This window comes from Corvus brachyrhynchos, unplaced genomic scaffold (genome assembly GCF_000691975.1).
Source record: "Corvus brachyrhynchos isolate BGI_N302 unplaced genomic scaffold, ASM69197v1 scaffold70, whole genome shotgun sequence".
Classification (NCBI taxonomy): Eukaryota; Metazoa; Chordata; class Aves; order Passeriformes; family Corvidae; genus Corvus; species Corvus brachyrhynchos.
In genome coordinates this window covers 10,064,314-10,078,655 of record NW_008236217.1, presented here as the reverse complement: position 1 = coordinate 10,078,655, position 14,342 = coordinate 10,064,314, and the positions used below count along the sequence as shown (strand labels likewise).

Here is a 14,342-nt window from a genome sequence, read left to right as displayed (position 1 = left end):
TAATGGGTAAAAGGGAAAGCAGTTGTATTCAAATTACCAAGCAATCAACTTTGTGTTTATATCAGAATTCGTTTTTGCCTGTTAACACTGCTGCTATTTGATTATAATTAATAATAGGAAGGACAAAATTGCATTACACAAAAATGGAGGAAATATTATGACTGTGGAAGGAAGGAGTTAGCTGGGGGGTAGAAAAAAAGGAAAACCAGAATTGTGGAAGGAGAAGAGCATCAATCTTCCAAAGTAATTAAATGTTATTTACTATTCTAGTATTTCCTTCCTCATTCCATACATCTTAAAAAATGCAGAAAACTGAAATTATCACATATTTTTGTAACCTGCAGATATTAATCTCTGTCTATAGAAATTGGGACTATGTTAAAGCAGTTTTCCTGTTGTTACCTACTTTGGGTGCCAAGCAGTTGCCTTGTTACCAACAGTCAGGGCTGTCTGTTCAAGAGCAGAAAAAGTAGCACAGATCTTTCTTCCAAATCCAGTAGGTGTAAGCTTGAAGTAATTTGGCTACATCGAGAGGAAGATCCCTTGTTTTCTTCTGAAGACATATGGCTAAATGACACCCGTATAAAAGTGTTACAGCATTGTCAAAGTTGCTGGGAAATGGTTTATGCATAGCAGGCCTCAAAAGCCACTTGTTGCCAATAAACATTTGGGTCAAGAGTGATCTGAGCATCATGCTCCCAAAGCAGCCTGTTGGATGGTCTCTCGTGGTTTAATGTTCCAGGTGCTGTGGCTCCTGTAAGGGCTGTTCTGCCTGAGAGCCACCATTTACCTCCTTTATTCACTTCATCCGAGCTCTTGTCATCCCCAGGGCTCCCTCTACTTCATGACATTTCCCGCTGTCACCTGTTCCCAAACCACCAAGCCTGTGGCCAGCATGGGGGCAATGATAGCTGCCCTGGGAGGCTGCTGCCACTTAGCCACTCACAAACCATTTGGCCCTGGTAACATCTCTGGTGGTAGCTCCCACACCTGCGGAAGATCTGTTGAAATGATGTTATGAAGTAGTATGAAAACAAGATGTGGTGCTGGCAATGGCTCAATCCTATGAACTATGTTGATTTAGATAAATCTGCATTTTATTAGCAAGGCCCCACTCCAAAGAAAACATTTAGGCTTTTCTTTCTTATGGTGACGGCTTCATCTTAAATGATAAAGGACAAGAGTGTATTTTTAGACCCACCTTTGTCCCTCGTAGGTGTGCTCAGAGGCTGTTTGGACCAATCACTTGATATAATTGTCTCTCTTTAGTCTGACATCAGGGAAGGAGGGTGGGAGAAAAGTGACAGTCACATCTGCCAGTGATAAAACAAACACAGATCTATTTCAGAAAAACTCCCCTGCTTTCAACACAGGCCTGTAATACACAGTGAGAAGCCTGTTCTGCTCTTTTAGCATTCAATCTCATGGCTCTTTAGACTTAATTTCAAAGTGTTTATTTGCATTCTTGTTGAAGTACTGCTTCCTTTCTAATCTAATAACTAATGCAATTCCTTAAGATTATGGCCATTATACTTTCCGCATCTACGAAGCATTGGCAGAGCAAATGGAGAAGCGGCAGCTGTTTGCACCAGTAAGACTAATGAGACACAGAGCACATTTACATATCCAGGTATTTCACCAGCCTCCACAGCACACAGCAGGCCAAATTCAGCTGAGTGCAGCTTCTACCAAGTAGCTGAGACATCCAAGAAAGTCTGTTCTAAACAAGGTTGCATTTATACACCAAGCATGAGCTGATTGTAATCGGAGCACAGGTGGGTGTAGATTGTTGTAGTAGCAAGCCTTGTATGCATTTAAAATGTGGTGGGTCTGTAAAAGTTGGCCATAAAGAGTCTTTAGAATCAATATGAGGGCACTGGTAATAAGAAAAAACACCAGTGAAAGAAGTGATGAAGCAGTCCTTTTTCTAACCCTTTACCCGATTTAATTTATACAATCTCCCAGGGTCTTAGCTTTAAGCCTGGATTAAAGCCCCAGATTCAGTGCTGGGATAAATTGAATTCCACAGGAGTTGTCCCTGTTCATACAAAGACAGAGTTTGTTACTGTAGAATAATTGTGTGCCTTTCTGCCGATAATGTCACTATTTTAATGCCAGGTTACGGTCCAGAGACACTTGCTTAATATTCTTGCTTCTCTAGATGTAAAACTGTGACCTCCAAGAGCTCCTTTGCTCTGGACAGTTTAATATATCAGTGCAAGATTCCAAACATAAAGACTGCCATCAGTGTGTTGCCCTGGATCATTTCCCAGCCATACAGTGCTCCCTAGAAGATGGCTGCATCCATGTCCACTACAGTCAACAGAACTTCCTGGTTACACCCGGACGTGGAGCTCACAGAGTTGTGGCCATCCTGGGATGTGGCTGAAGCACTGATGTCAGCGGGAGCCACAGAGCTGCACAGCTCTGCCTGTGTCACAGCAAGGGGATGAGGATCAGGGCTTCAGAAATAGCAGGCAACCAGTAGCACCAGACATTGAGACTCAATCTACTGGATGTAATTAGGTTTGGGGGTCTTTTTTGAAAAAACCCAAATTTTCTCACTCAGCCAAGCCCATCACCTCCTACATTCTTCCCTCTTTGGCCTAAATTTCTTAGGATCAGTTTACATGTTTGTTCTGTATAAGCAGGGCAGCTGCATCCAGGGCATTTTTGCCTGGTCAGGGCTTTTCTTCTTTCCAGTTCAAAGTTTTTCTCCTTCATTTAGCAAGACATTTAAGGGAAGCACAGATGTAAGGGTGTGCTTGCTTGCTTATTGTATGTACATGACGGAGCACTTACATAATTTTTGAACATTTACTTGCTCACTGATCCTATAGAAGATAACTGCACCTGACATTTTGTATTTCCCTGCTAGTTGGGTTTCTGGAAAAACTTTTGAGTTCATTAACATGAAAATGACAGGAGAAATTCCTGTGGTTCTTTTCCCCCTCAATTCTCTACAGTAAAAGAACATTCTGTACTGCTTTGTTTTTCAGGTTGATGGCTTCCTGACACTTCTCTTTGGCCTGGCTAGCATTAATACCCTTACAGTGATCAGTGTGACACGCTATATCAAGGGCTGCCATCCTGAGAGAGGTAAGGAATAAAGGCACGTCCAGTTCTGCCTTCACTGAACCTGGTGCCAATCTGTATTTCTCTCAGAGTTACTATTGTCAGTCACTCAGACTATATTAAATATAAATTAAATTTATTGGAAACCAGGACATAATATTGTCATTTACATTACGAACATGTTTTCATAGAATCCTTCAGGGTAAACTCCAGCAAGAGCCAAATTATTACAAGTACACTTGGGCCATCATGAGTAAATTCATCCTTGTGCCAAAGATACCACAGGTCCTCCTGACCCTCTGTATTCCTCAAAGTGTGACTTAAATTGCTCCTAAGTGATACATCGTTGTCTGTATCTCACAGAAATAGATTTGATCTTCTATGAGATGATGTTTGGGAAGTTTCCGGTCAGGGATCAGATCCTTCATTCAGAAAGCTGCCGTACATACAAACATTTTCATTCTTCAGGGTGTTTTGCCAGGGTTTATGCACAGCAGGCATCATGATGCCTTTAGATGGCACTGGGAACATTCAGTCTGCAGGTCTTTCCTCCAGCTTTTGCAGCACTGCCATCCCCACGTGCATCTCCAGACTCCCCTTGGACATTTTCACGCCATGTCAGATGAAAATTACTCCTACCATCCCCAGAACTGACTATGACCCAACTCTGCCTGCACAGTTCCTGTCTCCTACCTGTCTCCCAGATCTGCAAAGCATCATTGCCACAGCTTCATACCCACACTTCTTCCTTCTCTAGTGCCCTGTTGATCTGTAGCGTTAATATCTCAAACAACCGCAGTTCATTACTCTCTCGGGTGCTACAAACATTTTATTCACCACTCTGTATTTTTGAACTTTGTTTTTTGTTAGCCTTTGGTTATGCCTCTGTGAAGACATATGATTGTCCCACTGTCCCACAAACCTGATCTGAAATCCTTTAAACATTTCCTGCCCTTTGAAGCCCTCACCAGTCCATATATATCACCACACTCATCCCAGGCACTCTCTTTCACTGGATCAGTAGAAACTTCCTCACCATTTATCCTGAGCCTCCTGCCTGCTCAGAATTTTGACTTCCACTGAGAGTCTTATGTAATCTCTCTTCTTTATACCTACACCTACCATAAGTTATCCCTAGGCTTCTTTTCACCAATCTTTGGACAATGTATGATTGATTTTCATGCCTTTATTACAAGTGGCTTGCACTGTCTTTCAGGCAGGAACCTCTCAATGTCTGCAGGGAAAGTATGTGTAAGTATACAGGATGCATCAGATGAGTTTTTCTCTTTACTAGCACAAGGAGTAATTGCTGTGAAAAGAACTTCTGCATGGAGGTACTTTTTCCGCAGAAAGTTCTTCTGCAGTTTGTTGTAATGATAGACTTGTTGAAGTCAGCTTTCAGCACAAAATGCTGCTGGAGCTGATAGAATTTGGTTGTGATATAATCCTACATCTTCTATTCATTGCATGTTAAGAAGTCATATTTAAAACCCACATTTCTCTTTTGTGAAGCTCTACCACATTTCCATCTGATCGTGTGCATAATTTATGTTTGTATCTCAAGTAAATCTGAGCAAGTACCCAGTATAACATTACAGAAATGTTGAGGAACAGAAATTGGTGACTGCATGAATATTTCCTACATAAATGAAGAAATAACCACAGTGAATGGCAACAGCAGGACAGATTGAATCTTTTGTATCGAATGGTTAATACAGTCTGGGCTAGTTTCTCCCTTTTAACAGGGAAAAACCTTGAAGCGAGTAAGAAAGTCCCCTGAATTTAGATTTATCTTGTTTATTTCTATGTAAAATATAACTGTTTCCTGCATTTTACAAAATTGCAAAGTGTAAGTCTAGAATTTACTAATTCCACAGTGCTCAACAAACTCATTGTCTCCTGCTTAAAAAACATTCATTTCCACTCTTCAGTGGTAACATAAGCCTGACAGATGCTTTCAAAATCAAACTTTTCTTATGAATATGCATTTTTCTATGTTAATATTTTTTAATAGCTGTGTTTTGCTTATTAGCTGGTAGTATAGGAGTCCATTTAGGTTTCAGAGATATGTTTGCCTTTCCAATACTATTTTCTGACACAAGCATGCCATTGCAGGTCACTGCATCAGCAACAGCAGCATGTCGGTCGCTCTGGTTCTCATTTGGGTAGCAGCTTTCTTCTGGTCTGCAGCTCCATTACTTGGCTGGGGCAGTTATACAGGTAACAGGTATCTTTCAGTTGTACTTACCTGGCACCTCTCCCCTTGACAAAGATACTTACCTTTCTTTCTTGCTGTTTGTGATAAATCAGACCGTGGAGCTGAGAAAATCATTCATCGTGCGTGACGTAGGCGCAGAGTTTTGCCTGCTTTGGTATCAGCTATAAAGAGATTTTTTTGAAGATTTCACAGGAAAGGCTTGGACCAAGTGCATATTGCCTATGAAAAAAGAGAGGCCAAAAATACTTGGCATGGTTAAGCAGTGAGATAAAGAAAACTATCAAAAGACATCTTTCAAAAACTGTCAAGTTTAGGAAACTAGAAAAGAACACAAGTTCCAGCAAGTTAAACTTGAAACTATAATAAGATGAGCCAGAAAGATTTGACAAAACAATTTGTTGGAAATATGAAAACTTACATAGCAAAGGAACTAAAAGATGTTGGAAAGTTTGTCAGTCCAAGAAAGAATCAGGGCGCAAGATAAAGCCATATCAAAAAAGGGGGGGGATTTAAAATAGGAAAAAATTAATATAGTGAACACTGAAGGAATTCAAGGGCTAAGGGATATTTCCAGACCAGAAAATTTCTTCATGGGGGAAAGATGGAGAAATTGCCTCAATTCAAGCCTTTAGGAATTCAACAAAACCAGTATCTAGGAACAAATGGTAATGATACAGAAGTCTCAACAATTGAAATCATGTGACTGACATTGTCCAGCAGTTACCTGTCTGGATCCCGTAAGCCTCTGCATTCTTTGACAAGCCATGAAATCTATGGAGGCTTACTGAAGCAGCTATGTGCATTTATTTTCTTATTTACTAAGTACGTAACTTTGAGGTATCTCTGGACCCTTGAAGTGTGGGTGTGAGAAAAGCAGCCATTCCTATGGTTGGTTAAGTGTTCTATCCTTCACAAACCAAAATACACCCAAGATATTAAGCTCAATGGACCTTTGGTTTGAGACAAATTCCAGCTGTTTATTAGACTGTTTGAATTTTATGTCATATTTTTGCACTCTGGACCTGTCATAAACTTGGGTGGTTTGGACTGGTAATTTTCTGTGTATCTTCTGGTGATCTGTATTCTTTTTACACTAATCTACCAGCTCCTCATTTATAGAGGGACTTCTGATGTCTGCTTTTGGCCTTAAACTGGAGCCACGGACTTTTTGGGCAACACTGCTTTGTCAGGACATTCAAGTGCCCCTGTAGACCTTGTTTGTACTTTGAATTGACAGTGGTTTTCAAGACTACTTCTAGGAGTGCTTTCCCCTACTGAGACTCACAGCAGTTTCAGGTTCCTGGGCTATCTCTCTCTAAACACACCTCCAGTGAGGGCACCCATGGAGATGTGGGAGCCCAGCAGTGGCAAGTCCAGAAGCAGGCACCAGCAGACCACAGCACATTACAGCTGGCTGCCTTGGACCTTTCACTTCTACACAATATCTTCAGGGGACCCCAGGACCCCACTGATTTTTGGGAAAGCCACTTGTTTTTGTCCCTCCAGAGGGGGAAAACATAGCTCTGAATTCTGACTTGTGGAAAATCTGCAGGATTTTCTTTTCCTGTCATCTGGAGGCTGGTTTCATTTTTCAGGCAAAAGTTCCAAAGAGCAGAAATCCAGAATTAAGCCAGATTTTATGGTTATATTTTTGAATCTTGAGGTCTACTGATGAAAAAGGCAAAGGAGAGAAAAATCTATTTCTATTACAGAACAAATTCAGACAGGAAAACCTAGAGCTTTTGGTGATAAAATGCCAAGCTCTTTTTGATGAGAATCATAAAAGAGATTTTAAGATTTTGCTCATTTAATTCCTCCTGTTTAAATCTCCTATCACCTGTGAGGAATTAAGGGAATTTTTTTTCTTCAAAACTACTCCTGGATGTTAGGGAGAGATCTGCTGCTAAATCATGTAGTCTTCACCTGTAACATATCTCTGGGACCTGTAAATACTTGACTTACATAATTTTGATTCATGCTTCATTTATTTGTAAGTCAATTTGTTGCCATAGCTGTTAGAAAAAAACCCCAGCTTTTTCCACTTAAAAAGGAAAATACACAATTCACGATCTATAGAAAACCCTCTAATGTTATAGAACACCCTCTAATGTTATAGAACTCAAGTTTTTCTATCAGGACATCTTTACAAACACATCAGGGGATCTAAAGAAGTCAACTGTTATATATAGAAGTGTTTGAGCCAGTTATTCCCACTGCCTATTCCCACATGTTATTCCCACTGCCTTTTCCTTAAGTACCTGATCAGCTGTTGTCTCACTTGTGGTAGACCCTGCAATCTGCCTGACTGCATCTCTGTGTTGCAGGACTGTGTGTTTCCCATTTATCAAAAGGTCTCATATCTTTCAAAATATTTATATGTTTTATTGTCTCGTAATCTTTATCATTAGCTGTATCAATTTGGTCTCATGGCTCTCAGTAGTACTTCTCTGCAGTAGAAGTTCCATTGTCTCAAGGAGCCTCAATATTTTCATTTTCTACTTCGTTATGTAAGTAGTGACTTTTTTCATTTGGCATACGGTCTATGGAATTCCTTGTTACACTGTTACAGTGCCCCTCTTACGAAGTTACTACATAGAGTGCTATGACAAATAAGAGTACGTATCACTCAAGGATATAAAACCTTTTTTTTTAAATAAAGTGTCACAATTTCCTATCCTGAAACAACAGTTTGTGCATTATGGGTTTACACTGGCAATAGAAACTCGACAGAATGATAATACACATTAAAATTTGTTACAGTCTAGCTGGTCTTGAAAAATTATTTATGTAGGAAGTAATGTCATGTCTCATTAAATCAGGAAGATAAATCCATTCTGTAGTGCTCAACAGAAGAAAAATACAGCATTTTAACTAATAAATTAATTGCTCAAAAGTAGATAAATATTATAAAAACGCTGACCAACATATCCTTGCTTTCCAGATCGCATGTATGGCACATGTGAGATAGACTGGGCAAAAGCCAACTTCTCTACAATCTACAAGTCCTACATCATCTCCATTTTTATCTGCTGTTTTTTCCTACCTGTCACAGTCATGGTCTTCTCATATGTGTCGATTATCAATACTGTCAAACTAAGCCATGCATTGACAGGACTGGGTGATCCCACAGACAGACAGAGGAGAATAGAGCGGGACGTCACCAGGGTGAGTCTGGGTTTCATATTGGGTAGGATTCATCTCAATGAAATCTGTCTTTCCAAAAATTGGTCTCAACTAGAACAGAAGAGAACAAAACCAATCAATTGCATTTAATTTCTTGATAACTGTAGTGAGAGAGTCTGAACTCAGTGAAGAATATGAGCTTTGTTTAAAATTTCTACTGCATCTATTGGTTAATATTGGTGCTACATCACATGTGAAAAATAATCTAAATATAATTGGAGTGGGTTATACAGCACAAACCCCAAAAATTTGGTTTGGCATATGCTTTTTTCTTTCAGAAGTTACATTACTTCTGAGCATACTCAGAAGTTAGAGTGGAGATTTTAATTTACTCACTGTTTAGTTAAGTCTACCTGAAACCTTCTGTATGATTATAAACATATGGGAATGTAGCTATTTTCATTCTGTTAGATGAGGCATTTCTCAACCACACACCATGCCAAAATTCAATATATAGCCAGGTCTGCCTGGCTGTATCAAAGCAAACCATTTGCTTTCCCATATTCTCCTGTAAACCATACCCTCAGGGCAATCTGGACTTTTCCCTTCCAGCCAAGTGTTCAGGTTACTATTCCCAGTGTTTTCCTTTCCTGATGTAGTCTTCCAGAATAGATTTAAGACTATTCTTCTTCTGTGTTTTAGGTTTCTATTGTCATTTGCACAGCCTTCATTATTGCATGGTCACCATATGCTGTCATCTCTATATGGTCTGCCTACGGTCACCCTGTGCCCAACCTTACCACCATCCTTGCCAGTTTGTTTGCTAAGTCTGCTAGCTTCTACAATCCCGTTATCTACTTTGGAATGAGCTCCAAATTTCGAAGGGACATTTTTATCTTGTTCCATTGTGCCAAGGAAGTCAAGGATCCTGTGAAGCTCAAACGTTTCAAAAACCTCAAACCAAAGCAGCCACAGCCTTCTCAGAAAGAAGAGAAGTGTGCTGCAGAAATGCACCCTGCACCAAGCCCTGATTCCGGGGTGGGAAGCCCAACCAACACCCCACCACCAGCAAACAGGGAAGTGTATTTTGGTATTCTCGATACACCATCCAAGAACCCTGATATTGAATGTGATAGGTTGTAAGTTTTGTGGCTGTTTAATACATGCACTCTGTGTTCAGGAAGATGCTCTACAGAGCAGCGCTTGAGTAATTTACTAATTCCCGTTCCATCTGTTTCTTGCTGTAGCACTGATGACTATACAACTCAAGCAAATCAGATGGTAAAGTGATATTTTCCTTCCATGTAGATACAAAATGCTACAAAGAACATTACAGTGTGGGCAGCACACCCAGTGCCAGAAACACTTCATTTTCACAGTCATGTAGGAAAAGAAAGACTGACTTCAGGAGACCAGGCATTAGCTAGCAAAAATAATTAATACGTTGCTATCCAAATTTTATTAGTTCTGGACTACATTTCCAAATATGTCTTTTGCTCTTTAACAGTCACAGCCACAGATGATTGTTTTAACTCAGTGGTGCTTCACAGCTGTAGGAGAAGATGGGCCCTGCTGAGATTTCTGTGGAGCTGCTACTGCTGCAAAGGCTGCAAGGTAGTGGGAAAAGCCATGTTCTCCCTTTAGAGCACCCAGGTGTGCCCACCATAGGGCTCCCAGGCCCCACAGGGACTTCATGGGAGTGTGTCTGATCACAGGATCAGAGAACAGTTTGTGTTGGAAGGAACCTTACAGATCATCTATTTTCAACCCCTCTGCCATGGACCAGGACACCTTCCACTACACCAGGTTGCTCAAAGCCCCACCCAACCTGCTCTTGAATGCTTCCATGAGTGGAGCGCCCTCATCTTCCCTGGGCAACCTGTTGCAATGTCTCATTACCCTCACAGTAAAGAATTTCTTCCTAATATCTAATCTAAACCTACTGTCTTTCAGTTTAAAGTCTTTCCCCCTTGTCCTGTCACTTGTAAAATGTCCTTCTCCATCCCCTTTTGTACTGGAAGGCTGCTGTGAGGTCTCCCCAAAGCCTTCTCCAGACTAAACAGCCCCAGCTCTCAGCCTGTCTTCATAGATCACCTTCATAGGTCATCTTCTGATGGCCTGTGCCTGACTCTCTGTATGTCTATGCAAGGATTAGGAGTAGTAATATACTGAAAATGCTAGCCTGGTATTTTCTAGTCACTGTAGTCTGAGCAGCGGCTTCATACTTTTCCTCATTGGTTTGCAGAATTATTTACACCTCCCCTGACCTTCCTGGTGAGTAGGGCCTGGCTCTAGCACTCTGATTCAGGAAAGCTGGCCTTAGATTTTACCGATTGTCTCCAAAATGGTTATTTTTCTACCTTTCTATCAAGGCGGAGCAAGAGATGTACAGGCAATGAAACCAAAACTGACACTTAGGTTTTAAGAGGACTGGTGAGGTGTGGCATCAGAGCTATTTACAAAGTATAATCCAACACTTCACTGCTGCTTCTAAAGAAAGCGTAGCTACCTGCCTATGGGTAAAAAGTGACTTTTAGGTAAACCCAACTAAGTAGCAACTAAGGATAGTGATTTAAATAGCTATGCTGTAGGCCTAAATCTGTTGCCAGACTATCAGATGTTACAATTATGTCACCAAGTTTATTTTACAGAATCAAAATGAGGAGGTATCCTGTCTTGAAAAAGACATATCCTGTCTTGAAAAGTAACTGCATACTCAAAGACTTCTTTTAAAATGTCTCTGTGTTAGTCATGGAAATTGTGGGCTCATTTAGTGCCATTTGCAAGTTAAACGGGGGAAAAATAAGGGGGAAAAAAAAAAGAAAAAAGCAGCAACACTCTTTGCTAACCTCTGCTACTTATGAATTTTTGAAATCTTGCTGTCTGGGTGTGCTAAAATGTAGCTGTTTTGCAAAAATATGCTCTTCCAGATTCATTTCTTGGGAAAGTTACAAAGAGAGCCCACCTCCATTTCCCCCATTACTGTATTTGTTTTGAGAAAATCACCTGTGTTTTGAAGTTAAAAACAAATAAACATTACAAGCAACACTGAGGAACTGTGTTTTCTTTCATGGCCACAGGTCTGGACTACAAGAGCATTCATTTTTCTGGAAAATTTTGAGATATGGATGCTATTTCATTACCATAAATAATTAAAGGCAAATAAGTAAACATTTTGCTTCCAGATAAAAGTGCATGCTGCAGCTGCAGAAATAGATGAAATTGTTTAGTCCAAAATCCTGTAGCAGCTGGATGAAGCCAGGCTGGGCTAGCCAAAGTTAGCACACAGTTTTGAAAGCTCCTAAGTGTAACAAAAAAATCCACCTCAGTAACCATGATGGACTGAGAATTCTCACTGCTGAAAGTGCTTGGGTTTTGCTCCACAGAGAGACAGAGGTGCTGTGCAGCCCCACTGCATTCCCAGAGACACCCGCAGCCATGTGTGTGCCGGACACCTGCCCAGAGCCACTCTGTGGCTGTAGGTGCCAGCCTGGCTTGCAATCTGTATTTCTGCTAATTTACAGATACCTAGAGAAAATTCTTGCCCTGCTGCGTTACAAAAATGCTGCTGATCTGCAGGATTCAGACTCTGAAACAGAAAGATGTGAAAAAGACAAGCAGGCAGGCAGAGCACAAGGCCATTTCCAGGAGTGTCCCAAACTCCAGCTGAAATCTCTAGTAGTTCATACACCCTTGAGCACATACAGTGAGGTTAGACTGGGGGAAGAGGAGGGTGTATGCAAAAAGGAGCAAAATAGGAGCAAAATTAGAGGAAAAACATAAGAGGGGGGAAACCAGATCAGCGGGGGAGCAAGAGGCCAGGAGTCAAAGGATGCATACCTGCTGAAAGACAACTAGAAGCAGACAACACAGAAAAAGCCTTTACTGGACTGCTCAAGACCTCTCTCCTGCAAGGCCAACAGCTCCAGTCCTTTGTGGATACATGGTAATACCACAGGACTGCACAGCTGTAGAGCAGAGCAGATGGTTTTACAGGTGCCACGAGATGTCTTTGCAGACCCCAACCTGTGTTCCAGGATCAGTAACAGCAGGAGCACTTTTGTCACTAAAGTTACTCGGGTAAAAAAGCTTCCAGCCCTAAAGCATCAGTGCCCTGTAGCTGCACCCACAACACCAGCAAGTGGCTAAAGGCATAAAAGAGGTCCAGAATCCATTATTGGAGTGCATGTAAGGGAAAGCACATCAGCATTTTAAGTGTGGGAATCATCACAAATCCATTTGTAAAACACTTTTCCTGTACCTTGGATTTCCTCCCCTTGTTTGTGGTCCCTCATGTGCCCAGACAAGGCTGGCCCCTGCTGCTGCACCCACAGATGGGCTCCTCAGCCTGCTGAGCCAGCACTGCCAGTCAGAAAGGAGCAAAGATCTTGGTGGCTTGAGACAGGCAGGAAGGATGCTGAAGAGGGGTGTGGGGTTTCATGATTTTTACTTAGCAAGAATGAAGTAAAAATAACATAGAGGGTCCCAGAGTCAAATCACTTCTGCCCATAACCTTGCTGCTCCTCACAGCCTTGGATTTTCACCTGGTGACTTTTAGCAGCAGAGATGTGAGAAGGCTGTTGTCCTGACTGATAATCTGGTGACAAGGAGGCTTCTCTGGAAAATTGCAGGTCTGAACACTCTCCACCTGAGATGGTCTGACAAGGGAGGTCCTGCTTAGCGTGACGAAGCAAAGAACTACCTTCTCCCAGTGCTTTCTCTTTAGCAACACTATATTTTTGCTTTTTTCTAACGCCAAAAGCTGATGGGTGAACCAAAGGCAGGGCTAGATGTCATATCTCTATGACATAGGATATTCGTCCTAGTGATGCCTCTTCCGATTCTGTGAAGGCACAGAGGAGACAACCCACATGGGCTGCATAACAGCACCTAGTTCTTCCACTGCCTCAGCCATGGGCCTATTTCATTGTGTTTTGTATTGAATGGCTTAGTGCCAGCCTGCACAAATGAGATCTCATGTCTATTGCTAGTATCCAAATGGTTTCTTGTCATGAGGTAGGAGAACAATATTTAGATCTCTCTCCCTTTGGCATAGAAATTCTGGCCTGTAGGCTCCTTCTGTCTCTCTTGATCAGCCCTGGATTCTACTGTGAGATTTTGTGATTGTTGGGGTTGTTTTCATGTATGGCATACCAAAATTATAGCACCATCTGGCAGAAGGTAGTAGGCCAACTAATTCTACCATTTTTGAAGGATGCTGTCAGCGTTTTCTGGCTTGTTCCAGCAGGATCTGAGACAGACATCTTACCCTAGATGCAAGGAACCCACCCAAAAACTCCTTGCTAGCTGTTCATTATCCAATTCTGTAATCACAGAGTTTTTGACATTGCTAAAGCAACCTAGCAAAAACAATGTGCTTGAGCATAATGAAGTCACCTTGAAAAATGCTTGAAGCCCTTAAGGCACCCTTTAAATTATGCCTTTAGCTACTCTACATATTAATTTCCAACCATTTCCCAACTGTTTTGATTAGCTATTGATTAGTACACTCAGCAGGTGAGTTCTTAATGGCCACATAATTCACGTGTATCAAAATCTCATTGGATCTTACTTGATTACTTCTTATTATCAATATTATTCATTATTACCAACATATCAGTATTATACCAAAATCACTGCAGTTATTAATCATGAAGTGCAGTTATTAATACTCACATGTACAACCTGGCCTTACAAGTGGATTACCAACATCCCTGCCACTGACACAACCCTTTCTCTGGGACTACAGGGTTCAAACAATTAAGTTAATTCAGGATTAATTCTATTCAATTTCCACATTTAAAAATAGCCTCTTCTGGATTGGGGAGAGGGAAAAAGTTATCATAATCCTTTGTTTATTTATGCCAAGAAAACCATTTGGGCCCACCTTTCCCCTGCTAGCATTTTTGCCAAGCTGAAAACCCTT

The 14,342-nt window shown here is 41.2% G+C and overlaps 1 protein-coding gene across 1 annotated transcript in view; it reads left to right on the top strand.

The window, feature by feature from the left end:
• The window catches only part of LOC103624145 (opsin-5), a 32,282-nt gene extending 20,814 nt beyond the window's left edge, over nt 1-11,468 (top strand). The window contains exons 3-6 of the mRNA XM_008643357.2: nt 3,000-3,099; nt 5,191-5,295; nt 8,235-8,458; nt 9,119-11,468. Of these exons, the coding sequence (XP_008641579.1) occupies nt 3,000-3,099; nt 5,191-5,295; nt 8,235-8,458; nt 9,119-9,559 (870 nt within the window). The 3' untranslated portion in view covers nt 9,560-11,468. The remainder of the gene's footprint in view (nt 1-2,999; nt 3,100-5,190; nt 5,296-8,234; nt 8,459-9,118) is intronic.
• Nucleotides 11,469-14,342: the final 2,874 nt, after the last annotated feature.